This window comes from Chanodichthys erythropterus, chromosome 5 (genome assembly GCF_024489055.1).
Source record: "Chanodichthys erythropterus isolate Z2021 chromosome 5, ASM2448905v1, whole genome shotgun sequence".
Taxonomy (NCBI): Eukaryota; Metazoa; Chordata; class Actinopteri; order Cypriniformes; family Xenocyprididae; genus Chanodichthys; species Chanodichthys erythropterus.
Window position 1 is genome coordinate 7,209,852 of NC_090225.1, and position 26,548 is coordinate 7,236,399.

At 36.7% G+C, this 26,548-nt stretch overlaps 1 protein-coding gene across 1 annotated transcript in view; it reads right to left on the reverse strand.

The window, feature by feature from the left end:
* Positions 1 to 3,781: 3,781 nt before the first annotated feature.
* zgc:154058 (Transmembrane protein 150A-like) overlaps positions 3,782 to 26,548 on the reverse strand; it is a 39,331-nt gene continuing 16,564 nt past the window's right edge. The window contains exons 6-8 of the mRNA XM_067385833.1: positions 20,118 to 20,245; positions 7,385 to 7,562; positions 3,782 to 5,432 (exon numbers count right to left, since the gene is read on the reverse strand). Of these exons, the coding sequence (XP_067241934.1) occupies positions 5,188 to 5,432; positions 7,385 to 7,562; positions 20,118 to 20,245 (551 nt within the window). The 3' untranslated portion in view covers positions 3,782 to 5,187. The remainder of the gene's footprint in view (positions 5,433 to 7,384; positions 7,563 to 20,117; positions 20,246 to 26,548) is intronic.

A 26,548-nucleotide genomic window follows, 5' to 3' on the forward strand; every position in this document is an offset into this window, starting at 1 on the left:
TCTTGGGCACCAGAGCTTCACAGGTTGCCACTGGAGTCCTCTTCCACTCCTCCATGACAACATCATGGAGCTGGTGGATGTTGCGCTCCTCCACCTTCCGTTTGAGGATGCCGCACAGATGCTCAATAGGGTTTAGGTCTGGAGACATGCTTGGCCAGTCATATCATGTTGGAATATTGCCCTGCGGCCCAGTCTCCGAAGGGAGGGGATCATGCTCTGCTCATTCATGGTTCCCTCAATGAACTGTAGTTCCCCAGTGCCGGCAGCACTCGTGCAGCCTGAGACCATGACACTCACACCACCATGCTTGATTGTAGGCAAGACACACTTGTATTTGTACTCCTCACCTGGTTGCTGCCACACACGCTTGACACCATCTGAACCAAATAAGTTCTGGATATGATGCTGAGCATGTGCACATCACTTCTTTGGTCGACCATGACGAGGCCTGTTCTGAGTGGAACCTGTCCTGTTAAACTGCTGTGTGCTCTTGGCCACCGTGCTGCAGCTCAGTTTCAGGGTCTTGGCAATCTTCTTATAGCCTATAGTGGTTCCCAAACTTTTTAGAGTGGGGTACCCCCTGAAGGGATTACCATCCTTCTACATACCCCCTGCAGTCACACCTTTACCATTAAGGGACAATATTTGCCCCCTAAATTGATTTTCAAGTGCAAATTTTTACCTTTATGAATAACTTTATAAAATAAATAATGTTTTAAATAAAAAAATGTTCAATAGAGAAATATGCAATGATGATAAAACTAAGTAAAACTTTTAAATATTAAACTAAAACCACCAGTAGGTGGCAGCGAGTCACTGTTTTTATGAGTGAGTAACGAGGCAAGTGGCTGTGAATGAATCATTGAATCATTGACTCTCATGATTCGTTCAAAGCCGCAGACGTGTGTTGTAGTTCTGGGGCAATTCTTAGACTATGGGCACTTTCATGTCCTTTGATCATATTTTATAAAAAACATTTAATTTTGAAAAATCCACACTTTCATAGTTAAATTTACAATGGAAGTACTTTAGGAACTTTTTACCGGTAATCTATAATGATTTTTTCACATTTTTAAACATCATTATACATGCAAATATTGTGGTTTTCATTAGAACTATTATTTCATTGCAAAATAGAGTAAATACTGACAGTATGTGTTTAAAATGTACAGGGCTGTTGTAAAATAATGTCACGTTTGCAGTCATGTGGATATTTGGGAACAATGCATTCTTGCTCATCATTAAATATAAGAACCCACACAAGGTATGTTTTTGTATCAGAGAAAGTTTGAGTCTTAAATCAAAATGAATCCACTATTTGTTCTTCATGCGAGTAAGTGCTAATCCCCACTTTTACAAAGATGCATTGCCGAGAACGGCGGTAATATATGCATGCTATCATATGCATGCTGCTTGTGTGGATAGTATAGTCATTTTTGACTGCAAATGATGAGGTAATTTGATTAAATGTACTGGATTCACAGCATTTTGGCAGCTACAAATACATGCTCGATTTTAATGTAGAATTAAATGACCTACTCAGGAGTAAGCATACCCCAGTTTTGGAACCACTGGCCTACGCCATCTTTATGTAGAGCAACAATTCTTTTTTTTCAGATCCTCAGAGAGTTCTTTGCCATGAGGTGCCATGTTGAACTTCCAGTGACCGGTATGAAAGAATGAGAGCGATAACAACAATTTTAACACACCTGCTCCCCATTCACACTTGAGACCTTGTAACACTAACAAGTCACATGAGACCGGGAAGAGAAAATGGGGTGTACTCACTTTTGTGGCCAGCGGTTTAGTTATTTTGAGGGGACAGCAAATTTACATTGTTATCCAAGCTGTACACTCACTAATTTACATTGTAGCAAAGTGGCATTTCTTCAGTGTTGTCACATGAAAAGATATAATAAAATATTTACAAAAATGTGAGGGGTATACTCATTTCTGTGAGATACTATACGTTTCCTAGTATATACATATATGACCACTTGTCTGACATTGTCTACATGACTCAAACAAAGTTCATTGCCCATTCACAAAGAAAATGAGAGTAATGCTTGATTCTGCTTTATTTCCATACATTTTAAGGCAAATTTACAGCACAATCAAACGCATCCTGCCAAAAAACTAAACGTTTCTCCAATGAGTGAACCAATCTTTGGTTGAAACAAAGGCACATACTGTAAGGGTTTTTTTGTCATTAAATGCTGATATATGGCATCGTCTTGTTGACAGCAGGTTTGCAGGTTTAAGCAAACTAATAAATAAAACATGGAGGAACACGAGTCTAGGCAAAAGGTAACACAGAAAAGTAACTTTTGAACCTTTTTAATGGAACACTCAAATGACAATCCTTTAATTTTCTACTCTCCCTGATGGTGACTTCTTTTTGTCCTGTGGTACATAAAATGAGAATGCAGTTTTGTTTTGCAAAATTTTACTTGCACATTAACAAAAAAATCAGTGTGCCATATTCCAAGTCATGTGAAGCCTTATGATATGTGACATGAAATTGAAATAATTATTCACAGAAAATCTTCCCTTATTCTGCATCACTCAATTCTCATCTAAAGGGGTGGTTGATTATGATTTACATAAACAACAACTGCAAAGTTACAATGCTCAAAGTTCAATGCAAAGGGAGATATTTTCTTTTAAAGAATTCTGTTTAAGGACTACAACAAATGGCTAGTAGGGACTACAATGAGCTTCTTCCCGGGTTAGTGACAACACTAACCCTAAAATTTACATAAACGCTGCCCCCGAGAACACGCAACAAAGTGGGTGAGGCCATGATATTGAAATACAGTACGTAACACAAATGCAGTAAAATGCAACAAAAGCAAGATGACAACATATAACAGTAATTAAACTAAACTATACCTGTTCTATCTTCATGCAGCATATTTTCTCTGGGTCTGTAGGCATCTTAACAGTTCCCACACAAGCGAATTTATAGATTATCATGAGAGAATATGCTAATCAATTATTAAGATACTTAACTCCACATCAGCTACATAAATTCATCAACTAACCCTTCAGAAATGTCCTGTTGCATTTTACATGTTGTCACATCTTCTTGAGTCTCTCTATCATTGTCCGACTCCGATTTGAACATAAAAGGCTGAACAGTTTCTGACATTTTCAGTGAGTCTGCGTGAGGTAACTTTAATCTGAGCCGCTAATGTGAGCTCCTAAAACTCCGCCTTCTTCTTGGGAGCAGCAGCTCATTTGCATTTAAAGGGACACAAAAACGTTCTGTAGGGTATTTTGAGCTAAAACTTCACATACACACTCTGGAGACTTACATCTTGTAAAAGTGGCATTATATGACCCCTTTAATGGCTCTGATGGAATGATGCATGATCATGGGATATTTGATTTTAAATGCTGACGCAAATGAGATTTCAAAGCTTCAGCAAATAGGGAAGATTAACAGTGAAATAACTTAAAATTCACCTGTTCTTTACACACATCAACTTGTATGGCTTCAGAAGACTTGAAATACACCAAATGAGCTATATGTGTAGAATAGAGCTGCATAATGATTCTTCAAATGTCTTCTTTTGACTGCAGGGAAAATAAGTGCATGAGTCTATTTTTATTTTTGGATGAACTATTTCTCTAAGCAATATCAGAGATATTTCTGAGGTAATGGTTAAAATAAATTAAACCAAATGATTGGGTTAAACCAGTCCCCTTTACAAGATAATGGAATTGAAGCAAAATAAAGATCAATGGCTACAAGAAAGAAATGCACTAAACAAGTAACTGAAACGGTAAAACTTTTACTCATATCGGGTTGATCAGCGCAGTCTTGAACACAGAAGGAAAATACGTGACAAGAGACAGATCTGAAATTCCTGAGCGTAGAGAATTAGTAAACTGAAGTGACACAAAAGACGTTTTCAGGATGACACTGGTAGCATCAGATGGCATTGAGCATAAATATGGCTCTTATCCTGACAAATGAAATGACAATTCAACTCCCGTGATAATGATTAGGGAACAAAGTGGGGGTTTTTTTCATGCTGGTAGTATGAAAACATTTGAACAATGTAAACCAAGCTTCATCTGTGTTTTTTTTTTTTTCCAAAACAAAAACAATTATGATCTTGCAGTCCTGCTGCATGTCATTTTGTCTCCAAAAACAACTAGCCATTAAAGGGCAGCTTCTGAGAAAACACTGTCTTTCATTACTAGATGTTTCCTTGTAACCATCTCCCACAAAACCTTAATCAACACATGACGACTCCACAGTGACAGAGAAAGGGAACCTTATAAACACACAGGCTTTAAGAAAAACTAGAGCTCTTCTCAATTACATTTGGTCACAATGTATAGCAATACTCATTGCTTCTAACATGACTTCTAGAATGGCACCAATTACTGGTGACTTAATTTGATAAGCTTATGCGCCTGTTTTGCGAGAGGTTTTTGCTGATCTCGTTCAGCTTAGCTGTTTATAGCTGTCAGCATAAACATTTGAAAAAATACATGCCTCATATACAAGGCAGTTTTCAGATGCTATGTATGGCTATCGACATACAGGTCTATTAAATATCTGTATTTGGTTTTCAGTATAAGGCACGATGGTAACGACAATCTCCCGAACAAGACATTTCAGACAGCATATGGCGATTAAGGCAAAACGAAACACCTTGATCAGTTAACAGACAGCAGAGATATGCTAGAATAAAATATATGATTTAAACATCTCTGCCTTTGAAAACAACTAAAGGCATAGAGAACATCAGCATTTTTGGATTCATTGTCTTGCAAAGTCTGGTATTGGCACAATAACTTTTGTTTTGAGGCACCATGTTAAAATGCTTTCTCGGTTTAGTTCGGTTTGCTGCGGTATTGATGTAGCGTTCCTCTGCTTTCATCAATGGATGCAGATAGTTTAGCCAACTAGCAGTTCTTTTATCCAAGTTCTAGATCTAATGGAAACTCCAACACATCCAGGCAATGAACTTTGTTTTTCCCAACATGGAAGCTGTTGGATTCAAAAGGTCCCCAGAGAGTGAAGAAGTCTCTCAAAAATGTGCAAAATGTGAGCTGGATTCTTTGGCAAAGTTAAGCCAGGTTGTTTGAGAGCCAGGTCCGGTTTTTGTTCCTTTCCCTCTGCAGTTGTAGTGTTTTTTTTTATTTCTGGCATTGAGAGAGACACTAAAGCTACAGTATAGAAAGGCTCTCAGGCTGGTGCTGACTGGATCCACCAAGAGACTCCATTTTGTGGTCTCGGCTTGCAGACTGTAGCGATTGCCCTCGGGCCAGCACCATCATCGTGTCACTAGATATCCCAGCGAATTCAAAAGCGAATGTCCCGTAGAACAGCATAATAATCACACAGAAGACCCATTCAAAAATGGCTGATGCATGTTGCAGGACAAAACTTTCCTGGACAAAAAACACCCCGCCTGAGGAAAGTTTCGTCAAGGAATCATAGTGAACACTGTAAACTCATGCTCGGGCCTGTCTGCATTACAGAAAACATGCATGAACTCAATGACTGAGAAAGAAAAGCAGAGCAAAACCTAAAACAATACAATATGATATTCAAACAAACATTCTAGGAATATGTGAGATCTAAGAATATTGCAACAATACTTCTGACCAATGAAAAAAATCACAGATAGTGTGGGGAAATTGTTAAATTATTAAATTACTTCAAATTGCAGATTTGCAGTGTTTTTTTGCGTTTTCTTTTGCATTTTAATGCATGTTAAAAAAAAAAATCTAAAATCAGTGTTTGGCAAAAAAAGAGTTTAAAAAGAATGTGACTGATTTTTTTCCCCCAAAATTTCTATATATTTCAATATTATCGTTATTGTGAATTTGTGTAGTGATAATGGCAACACTTTACAATAAGGTTTAATTTTTTAAATGATTAGTTCACTTTCAAATGAAAATTACCCTGTCACCCTCAAGCCATCCTAGGTGTATATGACTTTCTTCTTTCTGATGAGCACAATCGGAGAAATATTAATAAATATCCTGACGCATCCGAGCTTTATAATGGCAATGAATGTTACCAAACGAGTATGAGCTGAGGAAAGTGTCTCCATCCACATCCCTCCATCATGAACGTACTCCACACAACGCCGGGCGGTTAATAAAGGCCTTCTGAAGCGAAGCGATGCATTTGTATAATAAAAATATCCATATTTAACAAGTTATGAAGTAAAATATCTAGCTTCCGCCAGACAGCCTTCCATCTTCTACTTACGAAGCAAATGTAAAACTCTAGCAGTACAAAAAAGCTTAAGCTTAAGTCCTACGCCTTCTCTATTCAACTTACGGAAAAAGCTTAACTGACGCAAAGCCAGTTTATACTTTCTTCGTAACTTGAATATTGAAGGTGGTCTGCCGGAAGCTAGATATTTTACTTCATAACTTGTTAAATATGGATTTTTTTTTTTTTTTTTTCACAAACGCATTGTTTTGCTTCAAAAGGACTTTATTAACCCCCCGGAGCCGTGTGGAATATGTTTATGATGGATGGACGGGGATGGAAACACTTTCTTCAGCTCATACTCATTTGGTAAGAGTTACTACCATTATAAAGCATGGATGCGTCAGGATATTTATTAATATTTATCAGATTGTGTTCATCAGAAACAAGAAAGTCATATACACCTAGGATGGCTTGCGGGTGAGTAAAGCTTAGGGTAATTTTCATTTGAAAGTGAACTAATCCTTTAACATTAGTTATCTATCTACGTTAGTTAATGTGAACTAATAACGAACAATACTTCTACAGCATTTATTAATCTTAGCTAATATTAACATTTACTAATACACTTTTAAGATCAAACGATGTATCTGTTAATATTTATTGCACAGTGAACTAACATACAATTTTTTATTAAATATCTGGTTCAGTCATAAAACACTGATCGGATCTGCAAGCGACCACATCATTGTCGCACGGCACAAGCTGATTGGCCTCTGCTGATCCTGCAGCCAATGAGATTGCTTGCTCAACATGTAATTAGTCTGGTTCACAGTAAGCTAGTCCTTACAGAGTTCCTCTGAAACCCTCCACCTCCCCCAGCTCCACCTGTCTAGATCTGCTACAGGATTTATCTATGTCTGTTTATGCAGCAGCATATCTTACATGCTCACAGCAGAGTGTTTGTGTATCTATTATCTATTATTATAGCAGAGAGTTGTCAAGATTGAAATAACATTAATAAAAAGATAATAATTGCTGGAAAAATATATTGCTCATTATTAATTCATGTAAGTTAATGCATTAACTAATGTTAACAAATGAGTAAAGTGTTACCATGAAAATCTGATTGACAGCCCAAATACAAATATATAATATAATAATAACAATATGGATGACTGATACTGTAAAGGATACTAAGCACAAGGGCTACAAAGGCCAGCAGGGTCATAAAGAGGCGCAAATGACCCATATTATATTCTCCCTGAGTCTTCGCCAGGCGGTAGGTCAGCGCAGACTGCAGACACACAAACAGCATACTGGTAGGGAAGGCCACCCCTGCTCCAACATAGTGAAGAACCTTGGCATTATCCACCTGTGAGAAACACAATGACAGGAAACAGTGAGTACTGATTCACCAATCAAATGTCACATACTGGGGAAGTAGTTTAGGCCCTGTTTACATCTGGTATTAAGATGAGTTTTGGTCGATCAGATCACAAGTGTAAACGGGGTGTAAGACGTTTTGAGTTTGCCCACTTTTGACCACTTCCAGGGGTAGTCGAAAACAACTGGATTGCTTTTGTAGTGGAAACGCTCATGTGGTCGAATGTGTTCGAACAACCACAAAAGGCCGCTTTCTCTCTGCCTACTGACCTAACGCTTAAACATTGTGGGATGCGTGCTAGCCAAACGGGATTTAAACTTTGTCGGCTGAAGACCCAAGTTTGGTTTGAAGATGAAAAATGTACCAAGCACAATGTTCTCTCACCATTCCTGATTTCTAACACACACTCACAGCATTCGGTGTGTTCTTGTGGCTATCAGAGCAGAAACGAAAGCTGCTGCTGCTCTGTATGTTTTTCCATAGTCTCCATGCGTGTTCATATGTAAATTGCACAAGCTTATTTTATCCATCAGAAGGGAAGATCTGAAAAAATCCATACATTTATCCATCCAAAGACCCTCACCTCGAAGAAATCAGGACAGAAGTGGTTGAAAGTGGACAAAAAAAACGGATTAAAATACCAGGTGTAAACCGGTCTCCCTCGTCCACTTGTGATCCGATCAACCAAAACACATCTTAATACCAGGTGTAAACAGGGCCTTAGTGTGTGTGTGTGGGGGGATCCATGGTACCCATTAAGGGAAAAAAAGTTCTGCATTTATTTTTTTACTTGGAAATGGAAAAACCACAAAATGTTTGGAGTGTATTTTCCTTTCTAAAAATAGCCACATCTCTTGGAAATTTCTCTTCATTTTCATTTTTCCCAGCTGTGAAAAAAAATCATTTTTACAGAGCCCTAACCATTCAGTACAAACCAGAATAAACATCAGTTCAGGAAGAACTAATTCAAACCACACAAAACATGAGTCATATTGCAACACAATAAACTTATATCGAAAACACATGTATGCATATTTTATAGAAATTATGTGTTATCAGTGTTACCCGGTTTTATAAATATTATTTGCCCACAAAAAGTTTCTCGTACATAAATATGTACATTCAACACATTTGTACTTGAAACAATGAACTATGGATTAAAAATATCATAGGAAATCTTTCAGTACAGTAAGTCTAAGTGGATGTGGTGAGTTACAAAATCACAGTCCCAAAATGGTCATGTCACATATTGGGAACACAAGAAAATTGATGTTTATGCAGAATTTCCATTTTTATAGCTGCAAGCTTTGCTGTGCTTGCCACATGTGACTGTATGTTGTGTTTATGGTCTGAAAGAAAAGGGAGTTCACACTGCCACATCACATACAACTCCTGAGCTAGATTCTCACCACCAGCAGAGGGCAGCAGTGCACCCACAAGAATCAGTCCTATTAAAGCAGAACTTTAACATGCCACACAATCCAAGGTCTGTAATACCTGGAGAATGATATCAAACTATATCATGCTTTAAAACATCCACTATAATAATAGTAATGTATATATATATATATATATATATATATATATATATATTATGTAACAATATATATATATATATATATATATATATATATATATATATATATATATATATATATATATATATTATATATTATGTAACAAGATATATATATTGTTGTTGCCCCTCAAAAACTTCATGTGTATTTAATATTTTACTTATTTTTTTGACACAAACAAAAGAAAAGTATCAAGTGTTGCTGGAGGAACTTTGAAAACCATAAATCAACTCCAGGCTTTGTCAGCGAACCACTGATTATCTCTGCAAATGATATCCTGTATGCTTCCCTAAGGCGAAGACTTCCCCTTCACTTCTGTCTAAATATTGAGCTGCTGTTCCCTGTGCTTTACTCGCACTGTCATTAGGACAAGGTTCTCAGCTCTGTACTGTGTAAGGTATGTTATGGGCATCTCAGGTTTAAGGACAGGGAACGAAGCCATCAAAAGCTTCCCAGTCATGTGTTAAACAAGCACAATGAATGAGACTGTGATCATGTGACCTATCTATGGAAATACACTTGATGTATTAATCTGCACAGACAAAATGCCGACCACTCATTTCACCTTCAAGTGAACACCTGAGTTAAGAGAGAGCAGGTAATAACTTCAGTAGTCCAAAATCCAGGCAAACACATGGGGGCTCATGTATAAAACACATGTATGATCGGATTTGATCCTAAATACCATGGATTTTCAGACAATACTCCCCTACACCTACCCCTAACCCTACTGGAAAAGCACTTTATTCCCACTTTTAATTACCCGTTAGGCACTTTATTTCCACTTTTCATATATTTTCTTAATTTATATTTAAAATGAATGCCTATTCGAGGTGATATGCAATGGGAAAAGTGAGATGGATGAGTTTGGAAAAAGGCGGATTCAAACTTATTCTGCACACCAACATCTACATCAACAGGTTTTCTTCTGCCTGGCTCAATCAGACAATGTTAGTGTAAATAAGGTGGGCTATTTTCACTTAACATAATGCCTACACCTACAGATTGTAAAGAAACCAGGCCATGCCTACCACACATACATTTTCAGAGAGCGCATTTGGATTTACTTGCCTGCTGATGATGAGCGCCATACATCTGAACCAGAAAAAGATATTTGTGGGTGTTCTGTGGGTGGAGTTAATGCACATTGCGCTTGAATTTAAGATGAACTGCGATTTATAAAGAGAGAGTAAGTTTATAAATCATTCATAGGAACATAGTAATTTATTCAGTCACTGATGTAAGTTCAGATTTAGGATCATTATACAGATGTCTTTAAAAATGAAGCCCCTGGACTCACAACTAACCACAGTTGCAGAAGTATAAGCGCTAGTTATTTTCTAAAGCCTTGGGCTGTCAAATTAACAAGAGAGAGGAGCTTCTCTCACATGGACTTGCTTTAACATGTGGTTGAATGCCTGCCCTACAGAAAAGATCTGTTTCTCCGTCTCTCTCTTTGTGCAGGCGGTGCTTTAAGAACAATAAAAACTTGTTTAAGAATTTGACAGCATATAATAAACAGGGATGCCAAAAATAATCGAATTACACAATATCTGAATAATTAATCAAATTCACGTCAGGTCTAGCTGTTTTTCAGCATCTCAAGTTATGGTTGTCATGTTTTTAAAGAGGCCATATTACAGCATTTATAAAGCCTTGATTTTGTTTTTGGGGTCTACTAGAATAGGTTTCACACTTGAATGTTTAAAAAAACATTAATTTTCACACATTTCACACACCTCTCTTCCCAGTAACGCTCAGTTTAGCTCCTGTTTCTATAAAGCCCCTCCTTCTGAAAAGCACAATGTGATCTGATTGGTCGGCTGGACAAGCGTGTCGTGATTGGTCAACCGCTTCAAGTGCGTTTCAGAAATGCAACGCCCCTTACCATAACCGCGAGTTTTAATACACTAATAACTCAACTCAACCAGGCCTTATTTTTTGTATGCCTTGGGAGAGGATTATTTAAATGAGGAATATTGTGACATGTTCGTTCCCGGAAGAAAACTCAAGACTACTCGAGTACCTTTGCAGTGGACTTTGTACTTTGTAACTTTGCAGACCTTTTTCATGCTCAAACAGCAACATTTCACACTAAAGAGAGAAAAGAATAATATGTCCTCTTTAAGAAGTTAAACTTTGCTCCGTCTAGCTGTTATTGAATAGAACCGTGTCCTGTGTGAAAAGCTCCACTCATTCAGTAAGTGTGGTTAGGCGAGGAACGTTGCCTGTAGTAGCAGTAATAATAGACTTCACAAAAGCATAGAGGTTGTACTTCAAGCTTGATTTGCTCTGACAGCTCCAAAAACAGAATATACAATCGGTCGGGGGGACGATTCAATGCATACGTTTTTAATCACTTTTTTTCTGTAAATTACACTAAATTACTGTGTTAATTTGAGAGATCTAATAATACGCAATGGAATTTGAATTAGGCATTTTTTCATCATTTCCATGCATTTCTTTTCCTTCAGGGGCCCCTTTCTTTGCTCTGGGAATGCAGAAGAAAAGATCTTCACAGGCTGGCAGAAGGAATCTACAGTTTGCTTTGGCAGCCTGTCTCTGTCAGACCATCAGGACCAAGAGCAAGTGAGAAACTCTATGCACAGAACACACCCTTAAAACAGCCTAACACAGGAAGAGCACCATGCTTCATTTATCCAGGATGATTCATCCAGTCAAATTCGGAGCAAGAAACACACGTTTGGCTGTAGCTAAATGTTTACAGAGGACCAGAAAGCACATAAACATAAACATTTACACTCATGTATAAAACATGAATGCTTACAGGAACTCTAGTAGCTGTCAGGAACTCTCACTTCAGCATTAATCAGGGATTATAAAAAGATGGGCTTACAGGTCTGAAATAAACAACACTTGTACACATTATAAATATATTCCATGTAGAAGTAAGGACATAAAGTCGCAATCTAACGCAAGTAGCAACAGATCTTTTTTTCCGTATTGCGACATACAAAACATTTTTTGAAAAATTTTGGTTCTGTTTGGTTCTATTGGTTGGATGGAGGCAGATCTGAATGCAAGAGAAAAGGACAGGGCTTAAGCTAACTAAAAAGTCTGGCATATGTCACCAAAAGGAAGTCTGTATAATTTAACAATTGAAACGGATGAAAATGGATGAATCGTTCACAGTAAGATCAATGAGATTTTTTTTAATAAAATAGATGTATTTCCTTTTATGCCAGCTTTATGGTGAGGATCATACCTGATGCTGCTACCATAGAGGCCGTTTTGAGAAGAAGTCATAATCTGATCTTCTTATTGATATAATTTACTTTTTCTGACGGATACCCTGCTAAAAAAATCCAGCATTAATTCCATTTTGGTTCAAGCTGGTTAATGCTGGTTAAACCAGGTATAGTGCTGGTCTAGCTGGTGGACCAGCAAAGTCATCATGTTCTCAAGCAAAACTGAGCTGCACTGGTCCACCATCACTCCCGATTCCAATGCACCAGCAAACCAGCATGCAAAATATCATATACGCAGGTGACCCTGGTAAGTTTGAGATTAGTTTGAGCAAACTCTCTTTCGCTCCAAATTAAAGCAGTTTAGAGTGAAAAAATTTTGGAGACAAAATTGCCTGTATTTTGCTGCTAATTATTTTTTAAATTTATATCATATGAATTATATATTAATGTAATTAGTATATGAATAATATTGACAATTAATATTAAACTTTGCATTTAAATTAATATAAATATATACATATCAATAAAAGCTTTAATATATCAAGACTGCACATTTCTTTAGAGCTCTTTGCGAACCTATATATAGATGATTTAGATTTAGTTGATTCATTTACATTGATACAGGGAGGAATTTTCTTTCAGCTACCTTCTTAAACGTTTGCTGCAGCACAAGTTTATTCCTGCATTGTAAATGCATTTAAATTCATGACATTTTTTCATAACAATCTCTTAATATTCAATAGAGAAGTGAAGTAGTGAAGAAGTGTTTTTTTCAACTCTAAACCTACTCTGAAACTTTGTTCAACTATGAACAATATGTTGCTTCACGCAACAGGCCTCAGCAATGCTGGATTTTTCAAAAGTACCATCAAGTATTATTTTACCCAGAAAGTTGACAGGTGTGTTAGTCGGTGCAACGAGAAATTTTGCTTTAGTTACATAATTCAACAAAAGGTCAAAATAAATGAGGGGAAAAATTGTGGAAAAAGAATATACTGCAAATCACAGACATTCCCGTTTAAATGGAACTTGATTTCTCAGTAGACCTCTAAAAACTCTAGCTAATTTGTGCTGTAATTTTTTTTTTTACCATGGTTATTTGTGAAAAACATTTGATTTGGACAAGATTAAATTGAAAAAAAACTTTAAGGAAAACTAGACTCATCTGAATAGGGCTTGAGCTTATTAAGAAATACAATGCAGCTAAATGCTCTTTCAGCAAGCTGGGACAGGTTTGCTGATGCTGGGTGGCCACACACCTGTACCTATCAAAACAGGACACACTCCAAAAAGCTTTGTTCTTTGCAGTCTAGTTCTGTGGATACACACCATATCATTCCGAAACCAAACTTGAATTCCGGACTATCAAGTTCTATCAAATCTGGGAAACTGAAACAGCGCAGCCAGAGTTACATAACGTGACTTCCCCTTTTTTCTGATGGTAATAATTGGAGTGTGCTGGCGCCCTTGTCATCCTACACCGCAGCGGTGGAAAGCTCCAGAAGGGCAGGCGGGCCTGCTGATGAGGTGCAGATGTGGCGTTCGGGCCACGTGCTCATTCCCGCCTCTCCTGCCTGTCAGATCATGGTAGCTCTGTACTCCGTACACACACCACATGGTGCACCGTGATTCATTCAACCACATTTCCAGTAACCTTCCTTCCATTTCAAAGAAAATAGGAAGGATGGCGCAATCCCTTTTTCTTTCCAAACAAAAATGCCTATTTTGGTAATCCAATCAATTTCCGATGGATAAAATCCCAAAGTCCCATACTACACATTTCTCTTGTTAAATATTCCATTCACTTGGAAATATTTCACACGAAGGAAGTAAAATCACTTGCAAATACCACTTCATGACTTTTAAGACCCTATGAAGTCACTTTACTAGTGCAGTGTTCTTTCCTGTGTCGACATATTTCCTACCGAATCTAGAAGCAGGACAATTTGCAGGGTTTGTCCCTTAAAAAAACAGCCATGAACCATGATTTGCTAGAGAGATGCTAGAGTGTAGTGATTTTGTAAATATCAATATTATTGGTCTGTTTTCCCAAAAGACAAAGTCTATAAATTTTAAAATGTTTATATATATCTTACTGGCCCCATTCAAAAAAAAATTAAGAAATTAATACTTTTATTCAACAATGCATTAAACTAATCCAAAGCACTGTACTCTGTAAACACAGCACATGGTGCACATGACTCATTCTCCCACATTTCCAGTAACCTTACTTTCATTTCAGATAAAATACGAAGGATGGAGCAATACCTTTTTCTTTCCCAATGGAAATGCCTAGTTTGGTATTGAACGTTGGTGATGGGAATAAAACAAGTACATCTACATTTTTAACTGTCCTTTTCGGTCAAAGATTCCAAGCCCTGTTATCTTTCGACTTCTTCCCTTTAAGCACCTGGTTCCGTTGGAACATCTCACAAGCCAATCAATTTCTGATGGATAAAATCCTAAAGTCCCATGCTACACAATTTTCTTGTTAAATATTCCATTCACTTTGAAATATTTCACATTAAGGAAGTAAAAGCATTTGCAAATACCACTTCATGACTTTTAAGACACCATGAAGTTGTTTTATGAGCGCAATGTTTTTTCCTGTGTTGACATATTTCCTACCAAAACTAGAAGTAGGACATTTTGCAGGGTTTTTCCTTAAAAAAAAAAAAAAACTAAGACTTTAGTTACATCACAGCCATGAACCGTTATTTGCTAGAGAGATGCTACACTCTAAAAAATGCTGGGTTAAATACAACCCAAGTTGGGTTGAAAATGGACAAACCCAGCAATTGGGTTGTTTTAACCCGGCGGTTGGGTTAAATGTTTGCCCAACATGCTGGTCAGTTTTATTTAACACAGCTATAATTTAAAAATTACTAAATGAACCAAAAATAGGTTGGAAATGAAAAATCAGACACATAATTACTAGAGGTATCAATAATAATCAAAAGGTGAACATTTATTAATAAGCAAGTGTTTATTCTTTAATTATTATTCATTAAACATTAATAATTGTTCATTCATTAAACATATTAATTCATGTTAATTTCAACATAGTTTGTATTTTAAGCAAGTAATACAGTCATTTGTAAACAATTGAGTTACAACTACCCAGCAGGTTGGGCAAACATTTAACCCAACCACTGGCTTAAAACAACCCAATCGCTGGGTTTGTCCATTTTCAACCCAACTTTTGTTTGTTTTTAACCCATTTATAGAGTGTAGAGTGTAGTGCAGGATGAGTCATCATTATTTTTTGGTCTGTCTTTCCTAAAACTATAAATTTTAAAATGTACACTACCATTCAAAAGTTTGGGGCCAGTAAGATATTTTTTTTAAGAAATTAATACTTTTATTCAACAAGGATACATTAAACTTATCAAAAGTGACAGTAAACACATTTATAATGTTAGAAAAGATTTCTATTTAAAATAAACGCTGTTCTTTTCTATTTCTAGAAAAGTTTATATTCATCAAAGAATCTTGGAAAAATGTATCAGGGATTCCTCAAAAAAATTACGCAGCACAACAGTTTTTAACAATGATCAAAAGAAATGTTTCTTGAGCAGCAAATCAGCATATTAGAATGATTTCTGAAGGATCATGTGACACTGAAGACTGGAGTAATGATGCTGAAAATTCAGCTTTGCTTCACAGGAGTAAATTACATTTTAAATATTAAGTATTCAATATTAAATTAAATAGCAAACTGACCACAAAGTTTTGAATGTAAGTGTATATCTGCTAAATTTAGTCAACATTAAGGAGCAAACTAACATACACATGGCCTTAAAGACTAAAAGCTACAAAACTCTCATTTTGATTTCATGGGGTCTTTAACAATTTCTCTACCATCCAGTTAAAAACAAGCTTTCACTCCTCTGAAGTCAAGGGTGTTTTATTTGGTAACAGCATCCCTGTAACATTTCAGCTCATCTTAATGAAGTCCTGACTGGAGCACAATGTGGCAGGCGGTAGGCAGGATTGTTCCGCGCACATTTTCCTTACACAAACAGAGGAGAAGGGAGGGACTTCAGGAGCAGACTGCTGTTTTTTCCAGTTTTTTTGACCAGCTCCAGACTACAGATGGAGGAAAACAGCAGAGCAGGGTGGGGAGGGGCCTGGCAAACGTGACCTAATGGGCTGCAGACCTCACATGCGCGACCCAAACATGGATCTCTCTGCTCAGTACACACACAATCTAGCTCCACACAGCACGGGTGGTCCTCATATCATCATACTGGCTTAACGTGAGGCATTAAAGCTATCTTCCCTGCTGAAAAGACTAGGTTAGACCAGCATGAAGTTCCAGGTGGATTTATGCTGGAGAAGCTTCTCAGATAAAGTTATAGACTCAAAAATGAAAACCGAGTTATCAGTTACACACACTCATGTTGTTCCAAACCCATAATACTTTCATTCATCTTTGAAACACAAATGAAGATATTTTTAATGAAACCTAAGAGATTTCTATCCCTCTCCAAGTACACACAACCAAAACTTTGGGGCTTCAAAAAGTTCATAAAAGGGATCGTAAAAGTAATCCATATAAATTGAGCTGTTTAAAGGGTTAGTTCACCCAAAAATGAAATTTCTGTTGTTAAATGTGCCATTGAACGTTTTTTTCACAAGATGTAATATAAGTCTAAGGTGTCCCCTGAATGTGTCTGTGAAGTTTCAGCTCAAAATACCCCAAAGATTTTTTTTTATTAATTTTTTTAACTGCCTATTTTGAGGCATAATTAGAAATGCGCCGATTCAGGCTGCGGCCCCTTTAATTGCTCGCGCTCTCCGCCCCCTCCCGAGCTCTCGACTCTATCATTGCATAAACAAAGTTCACACAGCTAATATAAACCTCAAAATGGATCTTTACAAAGTGTTCGTCATGCAGCATGTCTAATCGCATAAGTATGATATTTATTTGGATGTTTACATTTGATTCTGAATGAGTTTGATAGTGCTCCATTGCTAACGGCTAATGCTACACTGTTGGAGAGATTTATAAAGAATGAAGTTGTGTTTATGAATTATACAGACTGCAAGTGTTTAATAATGAAAATAGCGACGGCTCTTGTCTCTGTGAATACAGTAATAAACGATGGTAACTTTAACCACATTTAACAGTACATTAGCAACATGCTAACGAAACATACAAACATCACTAAAAATATCATGATATCATGGATCATGTCAGTTATTATCGCTCTATCTGCCATTTTTCGCTGTTGTTCTTGCTTGCTTACCTAGTCTGATGATACTGCTGTGCACAGATCCAGCCTTGAACATGGCTTTGCATATGCAAATATTGGGGGCGTACATATTAATGATCCCGACTGTTACGTAACAGTCGGTGTTATGTTGAGATTCGCCTGTTCTTCGGAGGTCTTTTAAACAAATGAGATTTACACAAGAAGGAGGAAACAATGGAGTTTGAGACTCACTGTATGTCATTTCCATGTACTGAACTCTTGTTATTCAACTATGCCGAGGTAAATTCAATTTTCAATTCGATGGCACCTTTAACTACTCACCCTAATGTCGTTCCACACCCATAAGACCTTCGTTCATCTTCAGAACACAAATTAAGATATTTTTGATGAAATCCAAGAGTTTATCCCCCATAATAAGCAATGTAATTACCGCCATTCTAAGTCCAGAAAAGTAGTAAAGACAGCATTAAAATAGTCAACGTGACTACAGTGGTTCAAACTTAATGTTATGAAACGATGAGAATACTTTTTGTGCGTAAAAACAAAACAAAAATAAAGACTTCACAAATTCAACAAATTCGTCTCTCCCCTGTCATTCTCATACACAGTTTACATTCAGCACTTCCAGGTTCTACGGCAGAACGCCGGCTCAGTAATTTTGTAATTTCGTTAATTTCAGTAAAGTCATTATTTGTGTTTGGTTTTTGCGCACAAAAAACTTCATAAAATTAAGGTTGAACCACTGTAGTCACATTGACTATTTTAACCCTTGTTTTGATCATTTTGCCTGTGTTAATGCCAACTGCATAAATTTTGGCTCAGGTGTGTATTTTTATTGGAATTTTACTATTTCACCCCCGTTTCCTTTAAAAAAATCTATTTTGCACTAGGTACAAAAAATAGTACATTCTTACTGTATTCAAGGAGACCAGAGCCATGTCGTTATTTTCATTTTTAACCCGAAAACGCTTGTAGTCTGTATAATTCATAAACGCATCTGCATTCTTATCGAGTCTCTCTAACTGTGTGGCACGCACAGCCCCATTAGCCGTGCAGCACTATCAAACTCATTCAGAATCAAATGTTAGCAAACATCCACAAAATACATGCCATACTTACGTGATCTGATATGCTGCATCACGAATAGTTTGTAATGATTCATTTTAAGAGTTATATTGTGAACTTCAGTATTGTTTATGCAATGTTAATGGAGTCACGAGCTTGGGGGCAGGGAGAACGAGCATTTAAAGGTGTACACACACCAAATCAGAGCATTTTTAATTCCACCCCAAAATTAGTTTTTTGGTATAATAAAAAATCTATGGGGTATTTTGAGCTGAAACAAGGGTTTCAGCTATAGGGTATTTTGAGCGGACACATTCTGGGGACACCTTAGACTTATATTACATCTTGTAAAATGTCAATTCTAGGGCACCTTTAAAGTACAAGCAGGTGCGGCTATTTGTAACTTCCGGTGTCATTCGCTTACACTGGAAATAAAAGACTTATGGGTTTGGATCAACATGAGGGTGAGTAAATGATGACACAGTTTTCATTTTTGGGTGAACTAACTCTAAATCAGTCCATCTTGAACCATCTCAGGACATAAACAAAAATGTTTCATTGGCCAGATAGCTGACTAAGCTTAAAAAAATGCAAGGGAGTAGCTTTGCTTGATTTCAAAACATTTCAAATATGCAAGGGGAGCAGAAACAAAAATAACTAAGTGAATAAAAAAATTGCTGATAAGATTGAGTTTATAATGTTGAAAGGACGAAGATTCATGCCTCTTTTATAACACCTGCCTATGAAAATTAATAAGACATTAATAAAGACTGCTTCAGTGAGGGATGGACAAACAAGTCTGAACCTGTGCTCTCTCCTGCACAAACACACAAAGGGTTATGCATTGCTTCTGATGGAGTACATAGTTAAGATGTGGGTGCTTATATTGTCAGGAGAAAGGTTTGTCTCCCCCCCTCTTTCTCTATGGCAACCAGCCCATAAAAACCTGCGATGCCCCCATTGGCCGACCTCCCCACATCGCTAGCTGTCTGGGCACTCGGCCAAATGTCCAAACATATCAACCTGCAAAGACGCTGTCGCCAAGGGCTCACACCGATTCATGAATAAAGGTAAAGGATGTTGGTTACACAGGGCTCGGAGGAGCTTGTGGCTCCGCATGAGAGGGTTTATGGAGTCTGCCTTTCATCTAAACACGGTGGAGGAGGATCCAAGGTAGAACGTGAGTAAAGTATCACTCATGCACGGATGATACAGGTATTTGCAAGAAATACTTAACAGAAAACACTCTAATATACACACATGCACTGAACTGCACACTAAGATACACTCACAAACATAAGCATTCACCAAGGTTTGGCGTGGACACACTGAACTGAATTTATGTTTTCATGACCTTAAAATATTTCCTCTTCTGCTGTCATATGTTCAAACCAAGGAGAACCTGGAGAAGACTAAGCTGCTGTAGAGCAGTTTTTAAAACAAGTGAGATAGCAGAGTTTATGTAAGCTGTACCTGGAAGTTGCCGACCATGATGAGTCCTGCAGCACAGATCCATCCAGTGGAAAGACTTGCTGTATTTAACACACAGTTCTGGTGCTTCTCTATCACATGGGCATAGCGTAGTAACACAATCACCATCACTGAGAGTGGGAAGAGACGGAGTGAGAGAAAAAGTCAGTCATTTTATTAAAATGTTGCATTACAAACTATTGACAAACACTAATTAAAACCTAAATTTAAAGACTGTGAATTTACATTTTTAAATACAAATTACATAAAACTCAAATGAAATGGGAAATTTTTTTCCACAATGGCAAAAGCTTCAACAATGTGGTCTTATATAAAAAACTTAAATAAAAAACTTCCAACTAAGATGTTCCCTGTTTAATGTTATAACATATAGCAGTTGTTTTTCCAATGTTTAAGATTTCTAAAGTATGTGAGTTCATATTTATGTTCATATTTGGCATACACCAAAGTTCATTCAAGGTATACATACACTCAATAAGTGCCAAATGAGAGTAAAAACGGCTTTGCTAAGTAAAAGGTAACTTTATAAGGTACTTCGGCATGATGTATAGTGTAAATGTAGGAAAAATAGCCAGCTCCTTGTTGATATAAGTGATGAATGCAATCCAAAACAATCTACTAAAAAAAAAAATCTGTTGTGACTTGCCCTCATCTTCAACCTTTCATCCACTAACAATCTTCCACTAGGAGGATATCTATGAGGTCAATCTATTTTTTCTCCAGAACTCTAACTAATGACACACATGTGAAATTATTCATTTCATAAGCCACCAAAATGAAAACAACAACATAATGATGCATCTTCGCGTATTTATGACACAGTATGCACTTTCACAGAGACACTAGTTAGCTCATTTAAAGCGATTAAAAATGTTTTAAAATATGTACATAAAAATAGCTAAATAGTCCAGTTATCATAATAACAAAAATACAGTAAAATAATGACACTTGTCCTCTATAGGATCACTGTGATGCTGAATATATATATTAAATCTTTTATTTCTTTTCATATAATTCTTTTTTGAACTAAGTATCTTATGCTCACAAAGGCTGCATTTAATTGATCAAAAATACAGTAAACAGTAATATTGTGAAATATTACAAATTAAAATAACTGTTTTCTATTTTTAATATATTAAATGTAATTCATTCTATCCAACTGTGAAGCATAGCTGAATTTCTTCAGTGTCACATGATCCTTCAGAAATCATTCTAATATGCTGATTTGCTACTCAAAAACATTTCTTATTATTATCAATTTTGAAAACAGTTGTGCTGTGATCGCTATGAATCGCTATGGATCATCAGGTATATCAGCAAGAGAGCGTCTCGCGACCACTTGTGGAAAGAAAGTGTTTTTGTTTGTTTGTTTGGCTGGTTTTGTTTGGTTATTTCAAATATTTGCAGTCTGTGCGTTTCTCTTCACGAGGCACAAATAAATTCTGTGTAATGAATTCATCAAGCGCACCATCGAATGGAGAAAAAGACAGTACTCTTGAAAAACTAACACCAAGTAGCCTATAATTAATTATTGAGTAATTAGAGTGGGGCATTTGTTGCATATATGATAACGCCAGTTGAAATTTGCATATTTTTGTTGAACTGTGATACTTTTTCAGGATCAATATAAAGTTTAAAATAACAGCATTTGTTTGCAATAGAAATTTTTTGTAACATAAACTTGTCACTTATTACTAATTTAATTATTACCAATTTTATTACCCCAAACTTTTGAAGGGTAGCGCATTGATTTTAAAAGAATTCAAAATTCAGCTTTAGCCATCATTTGAAGTTCTGGAATAGGTTAATTTGCTCTTTTTAGGTTGTTTTATCAGATGTTTGTATAAATAGGTCTCGATGACATACAGTACATTATCTTACTAGGTTAGTGTGACCTAACAAATAAGAGTTACTCGTCTCCAAACCAGCTGGCCTCTGGAGTCAGACTCACTTTGACAAAACAACCAGTTCCAGTATTTTTTTTTAGTCACGAATATTCATTGTTTTCCTGGAAAGTCTAAAGAGGCAGGACACATGGAAAGATGAGAAAAGAGCGAATAAAAGAGGGGCTTTCATGGTGAGATCTCTAACGTAAATCAAGCTGATGCAATCTGCTCAACTGTTTTACTGCTGGGTTAATGCTTAATGAAAACTGACTGGGGCAGATGTGACCCGTTAGAGTGGCAAAGTGTTGGGGGGGCGGGGGGCAGACAATAAACCACCCCTCCTTTCTCAGCCCAATCCAGCTACCTACCAGAACGTTCCTAGATGTAGATGTACTGAGTCAACATTACGGCTATCGTGAAACATTTACCTAAAGTACAGAAACGCTGCAAGAAGGACCAGCATGAATTTTCAAGCTGGTTAGTGCTGGTCTTGCTTACGAACCACTATAGCCATGTTGCTGATCAAGAAAGTCTTGCTGGTTAAGCTAGATTAAGAGCCCACTGAGGACCAGCATCTAAAACACAACACAGCAACTAACCATCCATGCTGGTCTTTTCAGCAAGAACCAAATTTTACATATAACAGGTTATATGTAACTTTTGTGTTAGCAGCTGTTCAATACAGCATGGTGTAGGAGAAGTTACGAGCATGGAAAAACAAACGACATGTCTGTAGGTGAAGGAAATTAACTGTTTAATAAAATCCAGCTGAAACGCCACAACAGCAACAGAAAATGTGGACCGTAATGGTTGTTTACTGCATTAGACTACACAGTCAGCTGCAGTCTTCCTTCCCAAGCATCTACTGTTGCCGTTTCCCTCGTGAATGGGCCTTCAGTTGACACGGGCACAGGAAACAATGGGAATTCAGCATACACAGCAATCTGCAAAAGGCTAAATATACCTGCTTACTGCTGACGTTAACTTCTTGAGCTCTGAACAACCCCAGAGTCCCTAAACGCAGGGCGTAACGAAAGCCCACAAAAGGTCAGAAAAAGGTCTTTCTAACTGCCTGTGTTTGTATATGTTTGTGTGTAGGTGTGTTTGTAAGCATGGTTTCCTGGAAATACGCTCTTGGCATGAGAATACAGAACACAAGACTGGGGACTCAGAAACACATGGTGTCCATTGGGCATGTGCAATTATTATTTCTGCTGTGCAACTACCCTGAGTCATGGTCGAGCACCCACAAAAAAATACAAAATATTCTCCATTAATTTTAACCAATAAAATAATCGATTGCAGCTTTCAGACACGACTTTCTTCTTGTTTTATTTAACTTGAGGCAGTTTCTATGGCATTATTTTAATGACAAATGTGTAGAGTGCATTGTTGTAAAGCAAGAGTGCATCCATGTAATGCACGAGCAAGAATCTCCTTCACTCTCGCACAAAATTATGTTTTATTAACAAAGTTCGGGAGGAACACATCACATTGCCTAACCAATCAGCAAGAGATAAGGCCTATATACAGTTGCAAGAAAAAGTATGTGAAATCTGTGAAAATGTGAATAATTTTAACAGAATAAGAGAGATTTTCTGCATCTTTTGCATATTTGAACCCTTTCCAGCAGTGATTGTGTGATTATGAGATCCATCTTTTCACACTGAGGACAATTGAGGGACTCAATTAAAACTATTAAAAAAGGTTCAAACATTCACCAGAAGGAAACACGTTGCATTAAGAGCCGGGGGGTGAAAACTTTTTGAATTTTGAAAGGTAAATTGTACTTAATTTGTCTTCCGGGAAACATGCAAGTATCTTCTGTTGCTTCCGAAGGGCAGTACTAAATGAAAAAAAAATTGTATTTCAACAAAATAAGAAAAATTTGGACCTCTTCAAAAAGTTTTCACCCCCCGGCTCTCCTTCTGGAGCATCAGTGAATGTTTGAATCTTTTTTAATAGTTGTGTTTGAGTCCCTCACTTGTCCTCAGTGTGAAAAGACGGATCTCAAAATCATACAGCCACTGCTGGAAAGGGTTCAAATATGTAAAAGATGCTGGAAAACTCAAGAATCTGCAGGAGCTGGAGAAGTTTTCTGAAGAACAGAGCTCAGTTTAACTGCTCAGGACAAACAAGAGACTCATGAACAAGCATCACAAAACAAACTGTTGTAGATCATACAAGTGACCACACACAGTATTAAGAATCAGTGGTTCACAAACTTTTGAACAGGGCCATTTTAATAAATTCAACTTTTTTTTTTTCTTGTCGACTATATATAAACATCTGTTATGTAAAATATCTTACACAGGACAGTACTAAATAAAAACATAACATCCATTTTGTATGATCTCTCTTATTTTGTAAAAATTATTCAAATTTTCACAGATTCTGCTAGTGGTTCACATACTTTTTCTAGCAACTGTATATACATAGCCAATTCACCTACGTTCTTCAACAGTTTTCTGCATCCCTCCACCACTCCGTCTCCTCACACTTGCCTGGATACTATCCTAACCAGAGATACGGGGGGAGTACTCTTGGTTCGGGACAAAATTCCAAGCTCGGAGCCCTTCCCCCGGACAGCACGCCAAATGCGCACACTTTTTATACCATCTGATTATTTGTAAGTGTGAACTCGTGAAACTCTCAAATATACAAAACTTGCGTGCTCTCAAATATACAGTGGTCCCATGGCTCTGCTCTTGCTCAGATATTGCGTGTGCGCGCTCAAACTGTGCACTTACGAATCTCCACGTGCTCTTGAGTTAAGTTCTTATTGCAAACAGGTATTTAATTATTTTATTTAGTGAACCGCTACGAATCATCTGGTATATCAGCGAGAGAGCGTCTCGCGACAACACTTGTGGAAAGAAAGCCTATAATTAATTACCGAGTAATGAGAATGGGGCATTTGTTACATATATGATAACGCCAGTGGAAATTTGCTAATTGAGGGCAGAAACATAAATCAGCACCTATGTTGTGCACGATTCCAAACTGAATTGAATTTGAATTAAAGGAAGCAGAACTGAATGAAAGGAAGTAGAACTGAAATTAATTGAAATAAAAAATGGTAACACTTTACAATACGGTTATATTAGTTACCATTAGCTAATTACTTTAGTTGTCATGAACTAAGAATGAACAATAATAATTTTGGCTAATGTTAATTTCAACATTTACTAATACACTATGGAAATCAAATGTTGTATTTGTTAACATTAGTTAATGCAATGTGAACTAACATGAACAAACAATGTATGACTGTATTTTTATTAACTAACAAGTTGATATAACAAAGACTAATAAATACTGTAACAAATGTTTGCTCATTGTTAGTTCATGTTAGTTAATACATTAACTAATGTTAACAAAAGAGACATTCTTGTAGTGTTACCAATAATTTAGAAAAGTAAAATGTTTGTAAAGCCAAACTTTGAATGTTTGCTTGACAAAGCCTTTTTGCAAAACAAAAAGCATATTCCAATCAGTAATATTTTAGTATCATTTATATACAATTACAGTATTTATAAATATTTTAAATTAGCTTATATAATTAAATTTTATATTTATTTGTTTTATTATTTTATTAGTTTAGTTTAGTTGTTTTTTATATATTTTTATTTAGCTTATATATTATATATATATATAAAGTTTTAGTAATTTCAACTTATTTTATTTTTTACATTTAGTTGGCAAAAAATTTTTTTAAGTTAGATTATTGTTTTCATTTATGTATTTTTTTCAACAATTTCTTTCTCAGTTTTTTTTTTTTTTCAATTAACAAAAACAGTTAATGATAGTTTTAGATAACAATAACAAAACTGATTTAAGTCGCATTCGCCAATAAACCATGGAAAACCCCTTTGATGTGCAGTGTGAAAATTACTGTAGTTCGTGAGGAATATTGTATGAGGATGACACAAAGACTCTCAATCAGCGTTCATACAGTATATCAGTCACGTAATCTCCCCTAATTTCTGTGTGTTCGCAGAGAAGGTTCCAGTTTGTAAGAGGTGAAATGTGGCGGAAATAGCGCAGCCCAAACACATTAGCGAGACGGCACCTGTGTATTTATGGATCACGGGTTTTCACCTTGGTGCAGCATTCCCTCAAGAGAACAAAAAACAGGAGATAAAAGTAAACAACTGCCCTGTCACAAGGTCCTCGGGAGCCTAAACTAGCTTCGCTCAGTTCCTGCTGTGAACTCTCTCCACCCTGTTCCCTTCAGTTCTGCTCAGAGCGCTACACTGCTGAGAGATGTTTCCTCTAGTGCCACGCTGACTTCAAAAAGAGCGTTTGAAAGCTCAGATTCGGGAACATTGAGTATTATATAAGCCACAAGAAAACAATGCAGCTCTGGGGAACTGATGGACGGCATGCAGTTTTTTGGCGGGTGTGCATTGCGTTTTATAAACTTTTTTAGTGTAAACAACTGCATTAAGATTCTATTGTCGTGGAACGGTGATGCAATAAATCACGTAGCATACGAGAACTTTTTGTTTGTTAGGCGTGTTATAC